Source organism: Vigna umbellata, chromosome 1, assembly GCF_029865625.1.
Source record: "Vigna umbellata cultivar VRB3 chromosome 1, Vumbellata_1.0, whole genome shotgun sequence".
Taxonomy (NCBI): Eukaryota; Viridiplantae; Streptophyta; class Magnoliopsida; order Fabales; family Fabaceae; genus Vigna; species Vigna umbellata.
In genome coordinates this window covers 2430492-2453866 of record NC_142165.1, presented here as the reverse complement: position 1 = coordinate 2453866, position 23375 = coordinate 2430492, and the positions used below count along the sequence as shown (strand labels likewise).

General features: G+C 35.4%; 2 protein-coding genes and 1 pseudogene across 2 annotated transcripts; 2 read left to right on the top strand and 1 right to left on the bottom strand.

Annotated features, from left to right (window-relative positions):
* The first annotated feature begins 7698 nt into the window (after nt 1–7698).
* Nucleotides 7699–9623, top strand: LOC124836671 (cytochrome P450 86A1-like). The gene is made up of 2 exons (XM_047311848.2): nt 7699–8387; nt 8526–9623. Exons 1-2 carry the CDS (start codon nt 7708–7710, stop codon nt 9412–9414), a joined length of 1569 nt encoding a protein of 522 aa, XP_047167804.1. The 5' UTR covers nt 7699–7707; the 3' UTR covers nt 9415–9623.
* A 2715-nt stretch (nt 9624–12338) lies between these two features.
* On the bottom strand, nt 12339–15975 carry LOC124836675 (transcription factor MYB64-like). The gene is made up of 3 exons (XM_047311851.1): nt 15650–15975; nt 15414–15540; nt 12339–13010 (listed from the first exon to the last, which is right to left on the bottom strand). Exons 1-3 carry the CDS (start codon nt 15973–15975, stop codon nt 12339–12341), a joined length of 1125 nt encoding a protein of 374 aa, XP_047167807.1.
* An 85-nt stretch (nt 15976–16060) lies between these two features.
* On the top strand, nt 16061–18391 carry LOC124836673 (glucan endo-1,3-beta-glucosidase 2-like; annotated as a pseudogene).
* The last annotated feature ends 4984 nt before the right edge of the window (nt 18392–23375 follow it).

The window sequence follows — 23375 nt, the reverse complement described above, 5'->3', positions numbered from 1 at the left end:
TTCTGAGGCATAATCGATTATTCTAACTAGCTCTTCAAATCTGGGGTAGTCATGAACATATAATCGATTATTACCATCAATAATCGATTGTGCTTGCATTTCTGGAAATTCTTTTTTGAAGTGATAATATTTTTAGACTTAATTTTGATCTTAAAGACAACCTTTAAGACTTAGAAACTAGCTTGTAATCATGTTTTTGCTTATGTTTTGGAAATAAGATAGTTGGATGGGTTTTATGGTTGGTTTTCCTTGTTTTTGCAGGTTTTAAGATGAATTGAATGGAAGAAGTGAAGTAGGCATAAGTTGAAGTCAGAAAAGGAAGAAAAAGTGCAAAAAAGAAGATCCGCAAGTACCGCTCAGCAGAAATTACCGCTGAGCGACATTCTAAAGTCCCGCAGTCGCCGTTGAAGGGCAAAACTGCAGTTGAGCACCATTTTAATGGGCCTTGGGCAATTTTTCTGTAATCTTTAGGAGTCTATATAAGGTTTTAGTCGACCTAGGATTAATATCTTTTGGCAGAACGAAGCAAAATCACACTTTCTTCACCCCTTGGAGGAGGATTTTGGATGCTCAAGCTCCACTCTTCAAATTCTAGGGTTTTATCTTTCATTCTTTCATTATTTTTCATCTAGTTTCACCATGATTATGGTGAACTAAACCTTCATTGTTGTTGGGGAATCAATGTAATCCTTTGAAACTCTCATGTATTGAATTGGTTCTTTAATTCATATGCTTTCTTTCATTAATTGTTAGGGTTTTTCTTCTATACTCTATGCATGCTTTGTTTAACTCATTCAATTGCATGATCATTGATATTATTTTTATGGACACATATAGGTAAATCTAGACATGAAGAAATTCTCCCAATAGTAATATTGCCTAGACATAGGGATAGGAGGATTGGTTGCCTTTAAGCTTTTGTGCAAATGTATTGCATGAATAATTGCTAGGGAGACAAGACATTGTAAACTAGTGATTAAGAGTAGGCTTTCTTCACCAAGACATTGGGTTTGAGGTAAATTAGAAAGTGGCATTAACATTAATGACGAAGATGAATTCTTGAATACATGAGAGTGGATAGGATGAATTGAAACCCCCCAACAACATTATCATTCCATATATCTCAATCAAGTTTTGCTTCTTTTGTTCAATTGATCAATACATGCATTCATATTTACTTTTTAGTATTTGCATTTAAATCTACAAATTTCGTTCACAAGTCTAATTTAATCAACAAATCACATAACTGTTTAGACTGTGAGTGTTTTGGGAAACAATACTTGGTCTTACCATTTATTATTACTTGATACGATTCGGTTACACTTGTCGAGGGTTAACAAGTTTTTGGCGTCGTTGCTGGGGACTCGTGGTTTAACTATTCTATTTGTGTGATTATTGATTAGCTTTGACTTGATTTTTATCTTTTTATATTTTTATTTTATCTTTTTATCTTTTTATCTTTTCATCTTTTTATCTTTCTATCTTTTCATGTTTTTATCTTTTCATCTTTTCATATTTTCAATTTTTTTATCTTTTCATCATTGTATCTTTTTTATCTTTTTATCTTTTTGTGCTAACAAATGTTTTCTAGGGTTTTGTGCCTAATGCTTGCAGGATGCAATTTGGACAAGAATTTAACTATATGGGCACTCAATTCTACCAATGTAATCTCAACCACTGGTGGGAACCTCACTCAAGCATGGATCAAAGTCAATTGTGGCAAGCTGCCGGAAAATTTGAGAATCAACCACAACAACAATGGCAGTAAGAAAGCTCTCTCGATGACGTCTTTAAACAATTTATGCAAGAATCCATCTCTACTCAGAAAAGCATTAAAGCATCATGTAAAAGGATGGAGATGCAGATTGGTCACATTCAAGCCATTATCACTAGAAGTGACAAGCTTTTAGAAGAGAAAAGATAGAGAGAAAAGAAAAAGAAGAGTTGAGTGAGGAAGATAAAGATGTAGAAAAAGAAAGAGAAGTGGTTGAGAGAGAAGAGAGAAAGAAAATTTGTTCGAAGATTAAGAAAGTGAGTGGAAAAAGAGAAGAAAAAAAGAAAGTGAGAGAAAAGAAAATTTGTGTGAAGATAAAGAAAGTGAGAGAAAAGAAAAAGAGGACGAGAGGAAAAAAGAAAGAATCATATGAAAAACCCCGTCCTCATCCAAAGAAGTGTCATAGGAAGGAGAAAGAATTGGAGCGCTTTATGGAAATCTTCAAGAAGTTGGAGATTAAAGTTCCTATGATTGAGACATTGAAATAGGTTCCTGGTTTTATCAAATTTCTGAAGAAGTTCAGCAATAAGAAGAAAAAAGAAGATGGAACTTGAGCTTTATTGGGTCAAGCTAGTGACATTAAAAGAGCGCTTGTTGGGAGGCAACCCAGTGATTTAAAAACTTTTAATTTTTGGTTTGGTGATGTAATTTTGAACTTTTGGTATTTTTTGTTTTGATTATAAATTTGTTATAGGGTTTACATCTATTGAAGGATGTTAGGTGGAAGAGTATATACTGAAGGATACTATGTTCGTTAACACCTACTGATTGGTGTTGGTAAGAAAAGATTTGCACCTACTGATGGGTGCTAGAGGATTTTGGGTCAGGCTCATGACGTTAAACAAGCGCTACCTGGGAGGCAACCCAATTGATTGACTTTATCTTTGTTTGTTTGTTATGATTCTGCTTTAGATGCATTATAGGGATTGTATGTTTGAGTGATGTGAGAAACTAAATGCATTGGGGTAGTGAGAGGCATTGGTAAAGGACACTTAGGGCAAGCTAGGAAGAAGAAGAGTTGGTGCCGCAAATGCCGCTCAACGGTAATTATCGCTGAGCGCGACCGCTGCAGATTGGGCTGACTGGTTTGTTTTATTTGGGCTCAGAAAGATGTCTCCCTATTTCCACACACTCTCAATCACTCTCCAAAGAGTTTTTTACACTTTGTCCTCCTTCCCCCTTCACAAAACTTCTCTTTCAACCATTTTTGCATCAAGTTTCCATCCAAGTTTGGGGTTTGGTGAGAGCATTTTCGTTAGGGGCTGATTTCTTCACATTCCTAGAGCATTCTAAGATAAGGAGTGTTTTAGGGAGTTGTTTGTGGTTTACTAATGCTTAACCATGTGTCTTGTGGTTTTGTGAATCGTGTTTGATGCAGGGATGGCCTCCTCATCGGGTAAAAGAATCAAGACTATAGGATCCAAGAAGAAGGAGATGAGGAAGATTCAGATGATAACAGGGGTTGATAAGGAGTTGAGATAGCATCTACTGATGGATGATATCACTTCTAGAGCAAGATTTGTTATCTTTTCTTTTGTACAATTAAACTTATTTGCTTCTGTTATTAGAATAGGGTGTGATGTACTCACTTTGAAACTTTATCTGCTATGATGGTTTGCTTCTGATTTATGCATGATAAGTATTGCTTGATGATGCTTGGATATTGATTGATGTTGAGATTATGCACATTATATGCTGATATACAGGTGGTTGTTCACAAGTTATGTGAACATATGCATGATGTTGTGATTGTGATTATGATGCTAAGCAGGATGTGTATGTGGAATGTTGAATGAGCCTATATGTGAGGTTTTGAACTCTAGAGTTTTTGTGATTGAATGCTATTACATTTAAAGCATGAATGACTTTGCCCAGGTTTCTATGACTGAATCACTTGCTTGTATGTGTCATATGGTCAAGGCCATTTGTTGTTACCCTTTATTAGCCAAATGATTTTAGCCCAATAAAAAGATAGCACAATGTGTTCTATCCTTTGAACCTTTAGCTTTGAACATGATAGAAAACCCTTTTTGAAAAAGCTTTACCTTGAGTTGAGTTGAAGATATCTTGTGGTATTGATAAATGTTCAAGTTTGGGGTTGTTGAGTGGTTTAAAAAAAGGAATATGAAAAGCATTGAGCTAAGCATGTGAAAAGTAAAAGAAAAAGGAAAAGAGAAGAAAGAAAAAGAAAGGCTCAATGCAAAATAAAGTTGGGAAGAAGGAAGAATGGTTGTGTTTAGATGATTCACTTAACTCAAGGATTTTGTGATCTAGAAAAACCAATTTTCTTGTTAGCCCAACCACATTATAAGCCATAGAAAAGTCCTTATGATGATACTTGCTTGTGAATGTATTTGATTATGGTTAAATGAAAGGCAAAGTTAATTCATGTGACATTGTGATAGTAGAGTGAAGGAGTGACCTCTTATACGCTTGTGTGTTTGAGTGAAACACTTTATCTGGTGAGGAAAGATTCCATGAGCACATGTTTACATCTATGCTCAGTTGATTGATCATTCATAAGAATATCATTTGTTGAATATTATGTGATTATGTGAACAATAAAGTGTGTGTGCATCTTGACTGAATTCTTTGTGTTGAGCTGATTTGAGTAGTTATTTATCTTGAAAGAAGGAGTTTTGAATGTGGTGAACCATTGTACGGATTGGTGGAAGATTGAGTTACATTTTGTTTGCTTGAGGACAAGAGGAGTTCTAAGTTTGGGGTTGTGATAACAGTTGAAAAACTGTTATTTTTAGACTTAATTTTGATCTTAAAGACAACCTTTATGACTTAGAAACTAGTTTGTAATCATGTTTTTGCTTATGTTTTGGAAATAAGAGAGTTGGATAGGTTTTATGCTTGGTTTTCCTTGTTTTTGCGGGTTTTAAGATGAATTGAATGGAAAAAGTGAAGTAGCCATAAGTTGGAGTCAGAAAAGGAAGAAAAAGTGCATAAAAGAAGATCTCCAAGTACCGCTCAGCGGAAATTACCGCTGAGCGACACTCTGAAGTTTTGCAGTCACCGTTGAGGGGCAAAACTACAACTGAGCATCAAACAGAAGAACCGCACTTACTGTTGAGCGGTAATTACTGCTCAACGCCATTTTAATCGACCTAGGGTTAATATCTTTTGGCAGAACGAAGCAAAATCACACTTTCTTCACCCCTTGGAGGAGGATTTTGGATGCTCAAGCTCCACTCTTCAAATTCTAGGGTTTTATCTTTCATTATTTCATTATTTTTCATCTAGGTTCACCATGATTATGGTGAACTAAACCTTTATTGTTGTTGGGGAATCAATGTAATCATTTGAAACTCTCATGTATTGAATTGGTTCTTTGATTCATATGCTTTCTTTCATTAATTGTTAGGGTTTTTCTTCTATTCTCTATGCATGCTTTGTTTAACTCATTCAATTGCATGATCATTGATTTTATTTGTATGGACACATATAGATAAATCTAGACATGAAGAAATTCTCCCATTAGTAATATTGCCTAGACATAGGGATAGGAGGATTGGTTGCCTTTAAGCTTATGTGCGAATGTAATGCATGAATAATTGCTAGGGAGACAAGACATTGTAAACTAGTGATTAAGAGTAGGCTTTCTTCACCAAGACATTGGGTTTAAGGTAAATTAGAAAGTGGCATTAACATTAATGACGAAGATGAATTCTTGAATACATAAGAGTGGATAGGATGAATTGAAAACCCCCAACAACATTATCATTCCATATATCTCAATCACGTTTTTCTTCTTTTGTTCAATTGATCAATACATGCATTCATATTTACTTTTTAGTATTTGCATTTAAATCTACAAAACTTCGTTCACAAGTCTAATTTAATCAACAAATCACATAATTGTTTAGGCCGTGAGTCCTTTGGGAAATAATACTTGGTCTTACCATTTATTATTACTTGATACGATTCAGTTACACTTGTTGAGGGTTAACACTTACCATAATCGATTATTATGCGTACAATTTCAACAAAAAAGTCGTTACAACGTCTTACAATGGCTATAAAAGACCATAAACAGCTAGTTTTTCAATTCTTCCTATAAATAACCCCTTATAATCGATTACTAGCCGCTTCTTTGCACCCAAAACTCTGCTGAACTAAGATCTGCACCAGATTTCCTCTTTTCTTCCCATCACTCTTCACACATCCCATTGTTCTCATCCTGCCATGGCTCATTCAAGAAGACCTCGTAGGAGGACTGTTGGTGCTTCTTCATCTCGTTCAAGAGATGTTCGTCCTGCATCCATTGAAGGTTGGATTTCCGATCAAGAAAAGCATGCAGATTTCGCCAACTTTTGGCAGGAACGTAGGCTCATGGAAGTTAAATTCATCAGGTTGGATTTTTTCCGATTCTATGGATTCCAATTCCCTGATTTATTTGGAGCTCAAGGTCTCACACATCTAGTAGAACAAAAGGGGTGTATATATCCTGATCTCATCAGAGTGTTCTACTTCAATTTAAAATACCGTGATGGCATCGTCACAACCAAGGTGAAGGGGTCCCAATTATTTTGGATGACGACATATGGACTAACGTGGCACAACTCACCATTTGGGATGATGTTGTCAAAGTTCACCTTAGGGTCCCGGACTTCAATCGCTTGCTAGCCTTCCAATCATTTCTGCGACATCCTCAACAGCAAACACATAACCGTCAACTGCTGGTGGGTGGCTTCAAGGTAGAAGAATGCTTAATTCATTATCTGATAGTGTGGCTTTTGTGCCCCCGTGCTACAAATCATGCTCAATGTTCTGAGCAGGATCTTCTTCTTCTTTAAGGGATTTTAAATAATATCCATACCGATTGGCCTGCACTCATCTCTGATACTATCTAAAGGTCAAAAAGTATCATGCCTATCATCTTCCCTACGCTCTTCTCATCTCTAGGATTATTGAATAGAAAGGAGTTTGTATAGAAGGAGAGCTCACCCAAGCCATCCAAGCAATTGACACTGAAATTGGGGAGACGACGTTTCGTCAAATGGGTTTTGTCGCCCGTGGACGCATGATCATTCACAAGGATGATGATCATCAGAATGATGAAGATGATGATATGGATGCCCATATGGCAAAACCAGTAGGAGCTGCTACTCCATCTGAAGTTGGACCTTCTACCATGCCTTCATCCTCCTCTCTCTCAATGGAAGAGTACTTTGCAAATTTGTCCAAGCAATTGGAGGACATGAGTTTAGCTCATCAAGCATGTTTTGATGAACTCATTGAAATGCAGCAAACTCATGAGGAATATGTGATTGAGAAGTTTGATGATTTAGACACTTGTCTTGGCAACATTGAAAATTGCCTCAATCCTCATCCTTCGGAAAGACCACCTACTCCAGATTTCTAGATTAGGCTGCTTGGTTGCTTGTTTTCAATTAGTGTACTACTTTGGTTGTATTTTCTCAGCTGCAATGACATTTTCCCAAAATAAATAGAATCTTTTCATATTCTCATTTAGTGCATACATTTTTTTAAGGGGGAGAACATTTTGACGAGGAGCATACTTACTTTTTGCTTATGATCAAAAAGGGGGAGAAATTCTTCTAGTGCAGTTACTACTAACCTGTTTTACAGCAACTCCAAATCACTGAAACGCATCGTTTCATTTATTCTCTCACAAACCACCATACGAGCTGCCACGAACTCAAAAGACAAATATATCCTTTATGACATTGTAAATTATTTTATTTTTCCCACACCTCATGTGGAATTTTTGCATGTGGGTACAACATAGGCACTATTGACATAAACGTGAACGATGATACATGTCCACTAACGTAGACAACTTAATTCCAACCTACCGTCTCCTAAACTTTCTCAAAATCTCATCAAATATATCAAACCAACTATATTCTCCATAAATATAAACCCAACCCAAGAACATTCCTCATTGAAGCCCCGCCACCATGCAAATGGAGACCCTCTCTCTCTTCCTCACTCTAACAGCAACTCTCTCAGCCTATTTCCTCTGGTTTCTCCTCCTCGCCCGAACCCTAACCGGTCCAACACCCTTCCCCTTCCTCGGCAGCCTCCCCCAGCTTTTCCACAACCGCCACCGTGTCCACGACTGGATCGCCGCCAACCTACGCGCTGCTGGCTCCTCCGCCACCTACCAAACGTGTATCATCCCCTTCCCCTTCTTGGCACGTAGCCAAGGGTTCTACACCGTGACGTGCCACCCCAAGAACCTCGAGCACGTCCTCCGCACGCGCTTCGACAACTACCCCAAGGGCCCCAGGTGGCACGCCGCCTTCCACGACCTCCTCGGCCACGGCATCTTCAACAGCGACGGCGACACCTGGCTCATGCAGCGTAAAACCGCGGCTCTCGAGTTCACCACACGCACTCTGAAACATGCCATGTCTCGGTGGGTTAACCGCTCCATCAAGAATCGGCTGTGGTGCATCATGGACAAAGCTGAGAAAGATAGCGTCTCCGTGGACCTACAAGACCTTCTTCTGCGCTTGACCTTTGATAATATCTGCGGACTTACCTTCGGTAAAGACCCCGAAACTCTTTCCCCCGACCTTCCCGAAAACCCCTTCGCCGTTGCTTTTGACACCGCCACTGAAGCCACCATGCACAGGTTCGTATAGTTGTACACTTTTTCAAATTTCGATATACAAGCAATTACAATATTTCCAATTCAATTTTCAAGACAATAATTTTGTTGTTATAGGTTACAATACTCATAATGTTAAATCTACGTTTTGTTATGTTACAGATTCCTCTACCCGGGTATAGTGTGGAGGTTCCAGAAGCTTCTGTGCATTGGATCCGAAAAGAGGTTAAAGGAGAGCCTCCGAGTGGTGGAAACCTACATGAACGACGCCGTTGCGGATCGCAGGGAAACTCCTTCCGACGACTTGCTCTCGCGTTTCATGAAGAAGCGTGACGCAGCCGGCAAACCCTTCTCTTCCGCTGCGCTTCAACGCATCGTCCTTAACTTCGTCCTCGCGGGCAGGGACACCTCATCGGTGGCCCTCACCTGGTTCTTCTGGCTCCTCATGAAACACCCTCACGTGGAGGAAAAGCTCATGCAAGAGATCACAACGGTTCTCTCCGACACACGTGGTGGAGACCGCCGCCGGTGGACAGAGGACCCCCTTGACTTTGGTGAGGCGGATCGGCTGGTGTACCTGAAGGCCGCACTGGCGGAGACACTGCGTCTGTACCCGTCAGTGCCGCAGGACTTCAAGCAGGCCGTCGACGATGACGTTCTGCCGGACGGGACAGTGGTTCCGGCGGGGTCGACGGTGACGTACTCTATATACTCTGCTGGGAGGCTGGAGACGATTTGGGGCGAGGATTGCATGGACTTTAAACCAGAGAGGTGGCTTTCGGTTCGCGGGGATCGGTTTGAACCGCCAAAGGATGGGTTCAAGTTCGTGGCTTTCAACGCTGGACCGAGAACTTGTTTGGGCAAGGACTTAGCATACCTGCAGATGAAATCAGTGGCCGCCGCTGTGCTCTTGCGTTACCGGCTATCGCTAGTTCCCGGTCACCGGGTGGAGCAGAAGATGTCACTCACTCTTTTCATGAAGAATGGGCTCAAGGTGTTCTTGCATCCACGTAAGCTCCAAGGTGGGCCAGGTGTTGCCACGTCGTCATAAAAACGAGGTTGTCTTCGTCATTGTGCTGCATGTATCCACCGAGGTGGTGACATTGAATGTCTATATGTATTTATGTTTTTTGTACTTGGAATTTGGGTTGTGTATTTATACGTTGTGTACTAATAGTAAGAAAAAAGTACTGTTTACTGTTTGTGGGTCATTTATATTTCTTTGTTGAGAAAATAATAATGTTCCAAAACTTACTTTCATTGTCCGAATATATAGTAAAATTGTAGGAATACAAGTCTTAAATGTGAGTTTATGATTGGAAAATAATTTAGATAGAAATTTTAATTACATTTAACTAGAAAACAATTCTGACTAATATATTTGACCATATCTATAAAGTATTTATAGAGGTAGACAATTGTTTGTGCTAGATGTTAAGTTTTGAAAGTAAGATTAAGTGTGAGAAGTAAGGACATGATGGTTAAAATGTTAATAATTTGTTAATGAGGTGATATTTTTGTCCCAAAGAAAAACTTATAATATATTGCTTACGAAAATTATTTTGAACTTGTAGTAGAACTTAAGGTGAATTTTTTAAAAATTAAGATGAGGGCTTAGAAGTAGAGAACATAATTCACATTTTTAACAATTCTAAATATGTGAAAATGAAAGTTCGAAATTTAAAATTTGATTAATAAGCATAGAACATGAAAATGTGTGAAAAGTTGAATGATAAGTTACAATTAAATCGTGACGATGTTTGATGTGTTATCCATTTATTTATGTATGTAGAAAAAATTTTACTCTTGTTATAGAGCTGTCAAAACGGGTAATCCAGTCCAATCTGACCCACCACGGGTTGGTGGGTTAAACAGGTTGACTCATTGGCTCACTTAATTAACTTTTTTTTCACCCTCTTCTTCTCAGATTCTTAACATGTAACTTTGATCGATCAAATTGAAACAGTAATAATTGGACCAATTGATATAAAAGAAAATGAAACAAAAGAAATATATTGTTATATATATTATAAGCTATCATTGCCAATTTAGTTTAATGAGACATACATAACCGTTTCACCAAGAAACTACATATAGCCGTTAATAAAAATATATAACACAAGATAAAATTGTCATGCTTGTAGATAGGTCTAAAAACAAGATCAAACAAATGATATATTTCTGAATTATCCAATCTATAATATTATCCATCTATTAAATTGGAGTCATGAATGGATACATTCAGAGTATTATGCTCTCTTGAAGCATATTCTTCTTTATCTCCCACTATAATATTATCAAATCTATAATCTTAGGGTTTTATTTGCATAGGGGAACTTTTGGAAAGACAACCGCGCGAAAGGCTCTATTGCTAAGTAAAGGTTGTGCATTTTTAATAATTAATTTAATTAATTTGATTTCAATAAAAAAATAGGATTTGAATAATTAATTTAATTAAAAAAATAGGTGGGTTGGTGAGCCAACCCAACCCACCATGAGTTCAACCCGTGTGAGCCAGATTCTTAGTGAGTCAAAATTGGCTCGCATAAAAAATTTTACATTTTTTTCCAACCTAACCCAGCTCAAACCCGTGGTGAGTCGGATTGGCTCACGGATTTCAACCCATTTTGACGGTACTGCTTATTATTAACTATTACATATTATTTATTAGTCACGAGACATAAAATTTCTTTTATTACTTTATACTACAGCTATATTTTCATATCTACGTATGAGTATATTATCATTTGTATAATTTACATGTTCTAATAGACATAAAATAAGAAAATGTGTAAAAATGTCCATAAAGGATATCTCTTATAGAGTAATGTACAAGATTATAAAATCTGAAACTATACCATATGTTTAGTTAATGCATGAGATATAAAATAAAATATACCACAACATACAATAGGATGATAAAAAAATTTGTGTTCATAGATATTCGTGAATAAAATTCATACGGTAGTTGATATTCATGGGTTGCGGATATTTTAATATCCACTTATAAGCGGGTCGGATACAAGTATTATATTACTTGACCCACAACTCGTTATCTAAAAAAAATAAAAATAAAAATTTAATTTATATTTTATTTAATTAAATTTGATTTAAAATATAATTAATTTATATCTATTAGATTAAATTTAATTAAAATTAAATTTTAGTTTATATTTTATTTTATTTATATTAAATTTTATATATTTTTCTGTAATTTATCTAAATTTTATTTCAATAATATATAAAATATATATTTTTTAAAATTTGCGGACATCTACATATACAGTGTGAGTTTTAAAATATCTGCAGATTTTTTTGAAACAAATATGCGCAAGAGAAGCAAACGAGTGCGAGTAGAATTTTCATTTTACAAATCAAATTACGAGTACACACTATTCGTATCCAACCCTATGTGTTGTCATACAACTAACTATGAGCTAAAAGAACTTATTTCTTATCATATGAGAAGAATGTATTGAATTGTAATAGAAATATTTCGTTACATACTTAGTTAGTATATTTTAGGAAAATGTATCAAGTTTTAAACACAAAGCTGTTTTTGCATCAATATTATTAAAAAAATCTGTCAAAATATTTTTTCTAATTTTATATTAAAAAAATTCATAATCAAAAAAGCTTAAAATTTTTTCAATGCTCTTCCAGTCTGCATTATTTTATATCTAAATCAAGCACCTATCAAATATGGTTATATATTTCCTACCAAATCTTATACGTAAAAGAAAAGAAAGAAAAAAACTTAAGCAACAAGGAGAATCAATCAATGCAACATACAGAAAAAGGAGATTATGCAAAGAGAAAACAGTAAATCCCATGCAGACGTTATCGCAATTAAGAAGTTCAAATGTTACCAAAAAAAATTAAGTTGTCATTGCTGTGAGCTTATTTCAAAATACGACCTGATCATGAAGCTGTAACTAAGAATGAAAAACCTTTTGAACTATGAAGAAAGAAAGTCTACCAGATCTCCTCTCCTTTTACTTGTGAGGCACCTTGATGCCGAAAATCCATGTTGAGATTCTGATTTCCATACCCAGATGCTACGTTGAACAAGGGAGAGACATAAAAATCCGAAGGAAGGTAAGTAGCTGGGGGATGGGTCTCTCTGGGGAAGAAACTATCATTGAAGTGCATATTATCTGGGTATTGCAGAGAATACACAACCTCACTCTCATCAACATCATCAACATTCATCATGTTCCAGTGATCCAAATATGAGGTTGGAGACATCATCTTAGACTGCTTAGAGGCTTCGACATTCTCCGTGAAAATTTGTTGCATGAAGAGTGGTTCGTTAGGAAAAGGTTGATAGAAGAGATGGTTGAAAGGGTTGTGTGCATTGTTGTCCTGTGAGGGTGTTGGGGCAGTAAGAGGTGTAGAGTTTGTGGTGATGATGGTCTTGCTTCTGATGTAGTCTTCGAGTATGGAGGAATGAGGTTTTCCATTAGAGGTCTTTGTTTTCTTGTGCTTTCTCTTTGAATTCTGTCTCCTTTTCGTCGCATTCCAGTGGTTCTTTATGGCATTCTCTGATCTTCCTGGAAGGCATTTCGCCATCTCGCACCAACGATTTCCAAGCCTCGTATGCATGTCTACCAGTATTCTTTCTTCTTCTTCGCTCCAGCTATCTTTCTGATCATTTTTTTTTCCAAAAAATATAACTATTTTTTTCAAACATAATCTATTGTTTATAAGTATATAATAATATTAAATTATATAGTTTACAAGTAAATAATTTACAAACTAACTATATATAAACATATAGATAATAATATTATAACTTATGGCTATATAAAGTGAATTTTAAATTAAAATTCTTATATAATTTATAATTTATTATAAATTTAAATAATTATGATCTATAAATTCTAAAAAATTTATCTGCTAAAACTTATATAATGTTCTAAATAGATTATATATTATATTGCAAACTTGTGTGACATTAAAATAATACAATTTTGAAATTCAAATTAAAAGGTAAAAAAAATTAGTAATCTCCCTACAGTTTATCCCTTTTATAAATAGGTACTTTAATCTTGATTTATTTTGATTGATATTCAAAATCCATCACATTTACTAATAGATAGCTTGAACTTCAATTTTGTTTCAATTGATCCTTGAAATCAATTGTTTTCTTTTAAATAAATACCTAAACTTTTAATTTGATTATAACTAATCTTTAAAACTTATCCAACTTTTACAAATAGTGTTCTTTTTTATTTTTTTAATAAGTATAAGCAAAATATTTACATCAAATACCATTAATTTTTTATTTTTCTTCTTTGGCTTGCTATACTTCATTTTTTATAAATTTAAATATAAAATAAAAATTTATAAATAAAGAAAAAAATATTTAAAGATCTATTTTAATTTTACACCAATTTTTAAATTTATTATCATTTTTAATTGATTTTGTAAAAATATTTTATTTTGATTTTATTTGATTATATTTACAATGTTATCTTGAAAAGATTAATTTTACAAGTTTGAATCATAAGATTTAGAATCTATACATCCTAAATTAATAGAAGTATCAACAGCATTCAAATTCAAAATTGTGAATATATTAATAGAAGTATCAACAGTATTCAAATTCAAAATTGTGAATATATTAATAGAAGTATCAACAGTATTCAAATTCAAAATTTTAAATAAATTAATAGAAGCATCAACCGTATTCAAACAAATAAATGTATTAATAACACAATTGTTTATACTATTTCTCATTTTAAATAATCTTTTCCAGAAAATTGTTTATAAGACATGATAAATTAAGGTTTAATTAAAATAAAATTCCAAAATTTGTTGTTTATTTTACAATTACATAATCAATTAAAAATGTCACAAGTCTGAAGGATTATGTGATGTATATAATTTAACTTAAAGTTACAAAAAAAGAAGAAGCTATTTATAGAAGTTTGATAACTTCTTCTAAGGATTAATTAGAACAAAATTAAAATTTTAGATGTTCCCTAGAAATGATAAAATCTAAGAAATAATTTGAATACAATTCAAATTCAAAGATTCTTATTTATAAATGAGACGAAGTTTGAAAATCAATTGAAAAAAAATTAAAATTTTTTAAGATACTTATTTGTAAAAGAGATCAATTTTAGTATATGATAAAAATATTCTCTACAAATTAACATGAAAAACCATTATAAGAAAAAAAAATGAATCTCTTTTGTATGATTATATTGATGCACCAAATCTGATGTGAATAGTGCACATCTTGATAGATGGAGGTATTAAGATTTGTTCACATCTTGAAAGATGTTTTGTGAGTAGTGATATATACATAAACACATTCTTAATAAAAGTCTATTAAGAACATTATTTTTTATCTTTGTTTTCTTATATTATATATCTTCTATAACATATTTTCTTTCTTTTCTTTTATCTAAATGTAGATCAACATTTTGGTTGTGTATTAGACAATATCTTAAAAACTGATTCCCACTGAGGAGAATATCATCTCCTGACAACATTTTAAAATTCCAAAAGAAACATTGACCATCCTTATTTGAAGGATATAACTCATTCAAGAGAATTAGAGTTAGAAATAAAAAATGTCAAAATATCAGCGTTTTAATCTTGTTATTAATCTCTCAAAGATACTAGTTTAAATCTAAAATTATAATAAAGCTAACAAATTATAATATCATAACTATAAAAGAAACATAATATCAATATTTAGTTAAAATGATACTGTCCTTGAACTAGTTTTGAACCTATTCTCATTTTACAATTGAATCCACTTTTGAAGTTTCAAAAACATAACCAAAAAAATCCTAAACCATACTTCTCAAGATGAAGAGAATGAGTGTAGATACTGATAAATAGCAGTGTTAAGATTCATTCACCCAAGAAAACAGCATAAACTAAGAGTCAAGTACAGAAAAAAAGAAAAAAAAACATAAAAAACTATATTCAAATTCAGATTCACCAACCTTATTGTGTTAGGGTGAACAAGATTTATTCTAATTCAACTAATCTTAGGATGTAATGTAACTGTTAAGTGTTGAAGTAACAAACCTTAATATCAGGACGCAAATGATTGTTCCATCTTTCTCGACATTGTTTGCCAACTCTTCCCTCCAACTTCTCAGCTATTTCAGACCACTTTTTATCACCATGTTGTTTCACCAACCTTATCAGTTTCCTGCAGTTATACCAAATAAGCTTCAATGCTCAGCACAAATTTATATTCACAACAATTTATCAGACTAAAAAACATTTGAAAAACACAGCCTTGTCTTAATTTTTTCAACCTGTCCTCTTCCTTATTCCACTGTCCTTTGATCCAAGACACAGAAGATTGTTTCTTCCTTCTCCTTCCCACCACTTTTGTGTTCTTACATTGCATATCATCCAGACACAGTGTAAGGTTTTGGTTGATGTTTGTCCACTTAAAAGCCTCCTCCGAAAAACCACATGCATCATTGTTCTTTGTCTGTTGTTGTTGTTGATGATGAAGGAAGTGGCCACATAGGAATTGATCTGTGTCTGTGGATGTCAAAGCATGGTTCATAACATCACAACCATAAATTTGAAAGCCATTTTCACCATGACTTTCTCCTCTTAATACAATATCCATGAACAGGAGAATAAATCAAAAGGGAAAGTATTGTTTATTGTGGGCAGGTATAGGGTTTTCTGTTAGGTGAAATTAGGGTTGACAAATGCTGAAGCTTAAGCCAAACACTGTAATAAGCAAGTGGATTATAATAGCCATTAATTGTGTGCCTTTATGCAAAGGTCAGGATTGAATTTTTATAGTGTAACTCCTAAAATTCATTATGGACTAATTAAAAGTGTGGGCAGAGGGATTAGTGGGTGCTGTTAGTCCATGATGTTTATTTTTAATTTATTAGATTTAACTCATATTTAATTGTTACTTAATACAATTTTAATATACTAGTTAATTGCATTTACATAATTTTCAGTTAATTTTCAATTATGGGTCATTTATTGTATAAATATTTAAATTTCTTTTCTGGTTTTAAAATCTTTTAATGTGGCATATTATGGATTCTGGATAAATACAAGTATTTAGGAAGAAATAAATTAGGAAAAGTCTGCTTTTTTTCTTCTTCTTTCTTTCTCGATCACAATTCTCTTATGGTAGTTCTAAGGTCACTGAAAAGGGTTATATTATTAAAAATCATATAAAAAATATAAAGAGTCTATTTTTATGCATCCAATAATATTTTTTTTTATCACTTCAAACAAAGTCTTTAAAACCCAATTATATTTATTTTACACTTTCCTTATATTTTTCTTAGGGTGGGTATCGAATGGAATTTATTTGTAAACATTACTCAGATTATTGTTATCATAATTTCATTTTCTATCCAAATAAAAATATTATAATTAATTCAAAAAAGCAAAACCCCTTTAGTTGCCCTTTTTATGTAGGTTTTTTTTGCAGTTTGATTCCTGTTTTCTTAAAATCCCAATTGAGTCCTAAACATTGCTAATTTAAATCAATTGAGTCCCTACCGTTAATTTAGTTTAACGAGGTTAAACTTTTTAGTTGGAAAATGCGGACCCATCCATAACCCGGAGCCTCCTCTACACTAACACGACGCTCTTCCTCACCATCCCCAACATGGTCTCTCAAATCGCCCAAAACTGCTCTGTAGCAGAGTCCTGGCTCTACACCCACGTAGTACCATTCTATCCACGTGTCAAAATCACCACCATCTCCGTAGGCAACGCATTCCCCACGTGCACCCAGATAGAGTTTCCATAACATCATATGGGAAAAGTATAAGCTCCCCTTCGACTATACTTGAACTTCCCCACTTCTTTCCAAGGTGTTTTAATATTGAAGATGTTTCCTTTTGACCTAAAAAGAAAATAAGGATTACGCCCATCAAAAGAAAAATAATCTAAACATCAAGACCTGCTGCATATAGACTAGGACGAGTTCCTTCATTAATTAGGAAAAGTTGTAACTTTATTTTTTAGGAAGTAAGCATTTCTCCAGGATGAAATTCGATAGCCCCTCTATTTTCTATGATAAAGGTATTTTTGTTCAGAAGTTCTGAGCATGTACTCAAAGGTTCCTTAAACACAAAATGTCGATTCTCTTTATCATTCAATAACTCACTACATCCTAAACAATAAAATATTTAACTGTTAAACAAAATGAACAAGATAGTGGCAACTGAACATTTCTATGAAATTGAATGGTGTCCCCACGTCCAAGAAAAGAAAATGTTCATTTCTTCTAGCACAACCTTGTCAAAATCACCACCATCTCAGAGCTCTACTCCGCCTTATCATCCCCGTTCCAGCCCTTAAACGCATAGTTTCAAGAACCCCCGAGGATCACACTCTTCGATATGCTCCTCCAATTCTTGCAGGATACATATTCCTAGAAATTGAATTGTGTCCCCACGTCCAAGAAAAGAAAATGTTCATTTCTTCTAGCACAACCTTGTCAAAATCACCACCATCTCAAAGCTCTACTCCGCCTTATCATCCCCGTTCCAGCCCTCAAACGCATAGTTTCAAGAACCCTCGGGGATCACACTCTTCAGTATGCTCCTCCAATTCTTGCAGGATACATATTCCTGCTTCTTGATCAACCTCTACCCTTACAACCTCTATCGTTTGAACCCTGAGATCCCCCTCAGCATTGCGCTCTTCCAAGAATACCCTTTCAACTTCCGCGACAACTTCACCATTGCGTCCTCTACCGCAACCTCTTCAATGTCATGGTCGACGCCGTTGTTACCGCCCTCGCTGTTGCCAGCTACAAGACCATCCCACTCGTCGTGATCGAAACTGGCTGGCCTAGCTTTAGCGTCGTCGGGAACGAGTTCGACGCTAATCTCGGCTACGCCTGGATTTACCTGAAGGGCTTGGTGCAACACCTGAAGTCTCGGATGGGAACGCCGTAGCTGAAGGACGGTGTGCATAAGGTTTTCGTGTACGAGATGTTCGACAAGGAAGAAGGAACAAGAAGGAGTGTGAATTTCAATTTCAATTTGAATGAACCCTAAATCCCATTTCATTTCAGAATCCCTAATTCCCTAATATTAAATTATAACATTTTACCAAATTCCACTAATAAAGGTATCAGCATGCCACGTTTCAACGCTCACCATGCCAAGTTTAAAAAAATTGACATGTCAACCTCACACCTCATCAAAAACTTAACCTCGTTAAGCCAAATTAACGGCAGGGGCTCAATTGATTCAAATCAACACTATTTAGGACTCAACTGGGGATTTTAAAAAAACGGAGATTAAACTGAAAAAAACCTACATAAATAAGGACAATTAAAGGGGTTTAACCTTTAAAAAAAACATATACCACTTTCATTGTGCAATTGTTGGTAAAAATTCCAAAATAGATTGGGACCCAAAGCCATTCGATCTTTAGACGCTTGAGATGCTTCTAACAGAGAGTTTAAGGAATACGTTAAGATGATTTGGGAGAAGTATGAGACCAAAGGAAGTAGTATGTTCACCATAAAAAGAAAAGCTAAAAAAATCTGAAACAAGATCTGCAAACTTGAAATAAAGACGTGTTTGGGGATTTAAATATTAAGAGAAACAATAGGTTAAATGTATTTTTAGTTATGAACTTATATATAAAATTAAAATATCTTTTTCTCTTAAATTTTTATATATTTTAGTCTTTAAATTTAAAAAATAAAAAAGAAATATAACCCTTTTAGTATAATGTGTTAATTTCTTTTGCGACATTAAATTAAAATTAACTATAATCCTTATTTTTTAAAAATTAAAAACATATTTAACTTCAAAAAAAATATTATCTTTCAAATAAGTAATCTAGATAAAAAGGACAAAGATGAAAGTAAGATAAAGAGACAACAAATTGTTTGCATATTTTAGGAAAACAAACTTTAGTTTAAAAGTAAGAATAAAAAAATCTATCAAATTGTTTAGAAGTAAGGGATTTGAATAATAAAATTTTTCCTACATGACAATTACACTAACAACAATGCCTCTAATATATCAAAATATAGTAATAAACCATGTAATACTAGTCACAGAAATAATAAAAGAGAACACTTAAAGACTGGAAGATAAAGTATAAAGTTTACAGTTATCCAAAATAACCGTAGAATTTAAAACTTTATATACATAAGAGTATACCAAAACAATATGCTAAAAATAAATAACCTAACTAACTAAACAACAACATCCTCGCCCTCCATAGTCTATTCCAAAGACACCTCATCTCCCTCTTCTCATATCCATAGGATGATCATTGCATAGAAAGAACACCAAACATACAAGATACAAACACAAGCAGAAGGGTAAGCTAGATGTAAAAGAAAACATACAAATTAATAGCACATAACATACACAAGATAAATCAAGCAAAGTAACTAAATCAAACATCCTAGCATGTTATATTCTAGACTTGACTTGTCCGGACTTAGAATGATTGTTGAGCTTTGCACTCGTGGTGGCCTTTACTGCTTTGCAAAGCCATTGCCAATGGGTTTCACCTTACCACACTCACGAGGTTAGTCTATACCACACCTTTAAGCTTACTAGAAGCCTCCAAGACTAAGACCTCCTACTACTCCTCACGACATGGTTCAATCCTCTCTACTTGAGAATGAAAGACCATTGGAGTTTCAGGATAACCCCCAATACTGAGCTCATGCGTTCATTCTAAACAACCTGAAATCTCACCAAGAGATTCTACACTAAAGTTTACATTCACCACTTTGAATCACATACTTTTACTTGTAAATTTACTCATAATAATACTTAATTATATATTATCATACACCCTTAAACATACTTCACAATGCATACAACACTTAACTTAATTCAACTTAAGACAAAGAAATAAAAAGGATACTAACTCAGCCTGTTGCTCCGCGCACCCTATTCGCAAGGCGAAACCAGGAGTTGCTCGCACAACGACTTATCTCGCTATGCGAATTAACTCGCAGAGGTACCAAACCTCAACCCCTCGCATATCGCCCAAGTTCGCTATGCGAGAGCCCCAAGCAGTGGCTCAAACTCCCCAAACCATTCGCACAACCCACCAATTCGCTGTGTGAATACCCTGGCACAGAGCATCTTGCCAGGGTGACTCGTTGTGCGAATCCATTCCCTTAGCGAGTCTGCATAATCTGTAGAATGAAAATCTGCAGAATTATGCAACCCAAACCCCAAATACCAATTCTATCTATTTTCCCAACTTCTAACACTCCTAAATTGTATTATATACCTAATTAGACTTGGCTAAACGTTCCTAAACCTTTCTAAAAATCATCAAATTCATCAACTTAGAGACACAATCTATCACTTTGAACCTGTTTTTGACCATTTTGATGACTCAAACAAGTCACATTTGACGTACCTAAACTGTCCCAACAGACCAATTTAGTCCTTAACTCCTAGTTCTCATTTTCACTACCTCACATCCTCCAAGTTGACTTAACAAACATAAACTACTCTAAACCACAACAAGATGACTCAATTCACAACCAATTCATATTATCACAAATTTCTAACTTCTAACACAGCCAATCACACATTATACATCATTCAATCAAGTTAAATTCACAGTTCAACGATTGACACACCATAACATTCAAAATACATCTCAATAATACCTTAAAACAGAAATTTAGTTAATAGTTCATGATTCACATGCTGACCATTTATATATACAACAAAATTCCAAAAATCAAAGTATTCTAGCTCCCCTTACCTCAGAGATATACTGCTCAGCTAGCAGGATTACTCCAACCTTGCCTTGCTCTGCAAGGAAACTCTAGAAACACCTACATTATTTTAATGCACCTATATACTCTAATACTCTATTTTCTAAGTCCTTACATTATTCCCAACAACAAAAATTTTCGTCCTTGAAAATTAGACTTACTAGAGAACAGGTGAGGATATGAATCTCTCATAACTTCCTCTAACTCCCAAGTGGAATCACCTGTCCTACTATCCTAGACAACCTTGACTAGACTGATGGTCTTTCCTCTAAGTTGCTTGGTTTGGCTCTCCACAATCCTGACAGACTGCATCTCCACTGAAAGATCTTCTCTAACTTGCACATCTTCAACTTCTAGCACATGAGAAGGATAAGGCATATAGTTCCTGAGCTGTGAGACATGGAACACTGAATGAAGATTCGCCAGCTGGGGTGGCATGGCTATCTCATAAGCAACCGACCCTATACGTCTCAGAATCTGATAAGGACCAAGATACATAGGAGATAGCTTCCTCGCACGAATGAATCTTCCTACCCCAGTAGTAGGAGTCACTTTGAGGAATACATGGTCCCCAACTATAAACTCCAACTGTCTCCGCCTCTAATCAGCATAAGACTTCTGCCTAATCTGAGAAGCCCGCACCTTCTCTTGAATCAACTTCACTTTATCTGTAGTCTACTGAATCAACTCTGGCCCAGTCAACACTGAATCAACTCTGGCCCAGTCTACATCTTCTCCCATACAGTGCCTCAAACTGTGCCATATCAATGTTGGCCTAATAACTGTTGTTGTAGGTGAACTCCACCAACGACAACACCTCATCCTAGACTCCCAAGTGATCCAAGACACACGTCCTCAGCAAATCCTCAAGTTATTGGATCATCCTCTCTGACTAGCCATTAGTCTTGGGATGATAGGCTGAACTCATCTGTAGTCGATTGCCCAACTCACTCTGAAGCGTCTATCAGAAACGAGATGTGAACTGTGGATCTCTATTTGATATAATGTTGGAAAGCACCCCATGCAGTCTCACCACCTCTCTGATATACAACTGAGCAAGCTTCGCTATAGACATCCTTAAATTGACTGCCAAGAAGTTAACACTCTTGGTCAACCGGTCTACAATCACCTAGATAGCATCATGACCTCTGATCGTCTATTTTAAATGGGTAACAAAATTCATGGCTATGCTATCCCATTTCCACTCAGGAATCTCCAATTGCTGCAATAAACCTCCAGGTCTTTGATGCTCCACCTTAGCTTTCTAATAAGTTAAACAGGAAGATACAAACCGTGATACCTCTCTCTTCATCCAAGACCACCAGAAACATTCCTTGACGTCCTGATACATTTTAGTCATGCTAGGATGCATGCTAAAATGACTCTGATGCTCTTCCTCAAGGATCAATCTCCTCAGCTTCGAATCACTACGAACACAGACTATGCCTCTAAACCGTAGTATACCATCAACCCCCAAAACGAAGTCTCTATGCTGCTCTATACCAATCAAACACTGACCTCTATAGCACAACATCTGATAACTACTTCTCTCTAATAGGGCCCAACAGATAGCTCGACACCACAAGACTGCTGCATCTGATACAATATGACTCCAACTCCACCTACAGTCTCAAATCCCTGAAACTATCCATCAAATCCAACTCTCTGACCATTAATGTTGACACGTGCACTGACTTCCTGCTCAAGGCATCCGCAACCACATTTGCCTTCCCAAGATGATAGAGTAGATCAAACTCGTAATCTTTCAGGATCTTCATCCATCTCCTCTGCCTCATATTCAGTTCCTTCTGATCAAAGAGATACTTCAAACTCTTGTGATCACTGAATACCTGAAATTGTGCATCATAGAGATAGTGCCTCTAAATCTTCAAGGCAAAAACCAATGTTGCCAACTCCAAATCATGAGTGGGATAATTCTTTTCATGAACCTTGAGTTTCCTAGAAGCATAGGCAATCACTTTACTTTCTTGCATCAACACAACCCAACCCAACCCCTGATATGAGGCATCGCAGAAAACATCAAAAGGTTTACCTGTGTCAGGGATCACCAAAACTAGAGCACTAGTCAAACTCTACTTTAGCTCTTGAAAACTAGTCTCACATCGGTCCGTCCAAGCAAAAGGCTGATCCTTCCTTGTCAACTCAGTCAACGGTGTTACTATCTTAGAAAATCCTTCTATGAAGCTACGATAGCAACTCACTAAACCAACAAAACTCCTGATCTCAGTGGTAGACTTAGATCTCTC

Excerpts from the sequence above, each read along its gene's own strand:
- LOC124836671 (XM_047311848.2), top strand. The coding sequence starts at position 7,708 with ATGCAAATGGAGACCCTCTCTCTCTTCCTCACTCTAACAGCAACTCTC. Across the intron at positions 8,388-8,525 it reads ACTGAAGCCACCATGCACAG|ATTCCTCTACCCGGGTATAG; the intron begins GTTCGTATAGTT and ends GTTATGTTACAG.
- LOC124836675 (XM_047311851.1), bottom strand. The coding sequence starts at position 15,975 with ATGGATATTGTATTAAGAGGAGAAAGTCATGGTGAAAATGGCTTTCAA. Across the intron at positions 15,541-15,649 it reads TGGAATAAGGAAGAGGACAG|GAAACTGATAAGGTTGGTGA; the intron begins GTTGAAAAAATT and ends GTATAACTGCAG. Across the intron at positions 13,011-15,413 it reads ATTTGCGTCCTGATATTAAG|AAAGATAGCTGGAGCGAAGA; the intron begins GTTTGTTACTTC and ends AAAAATGATCAG.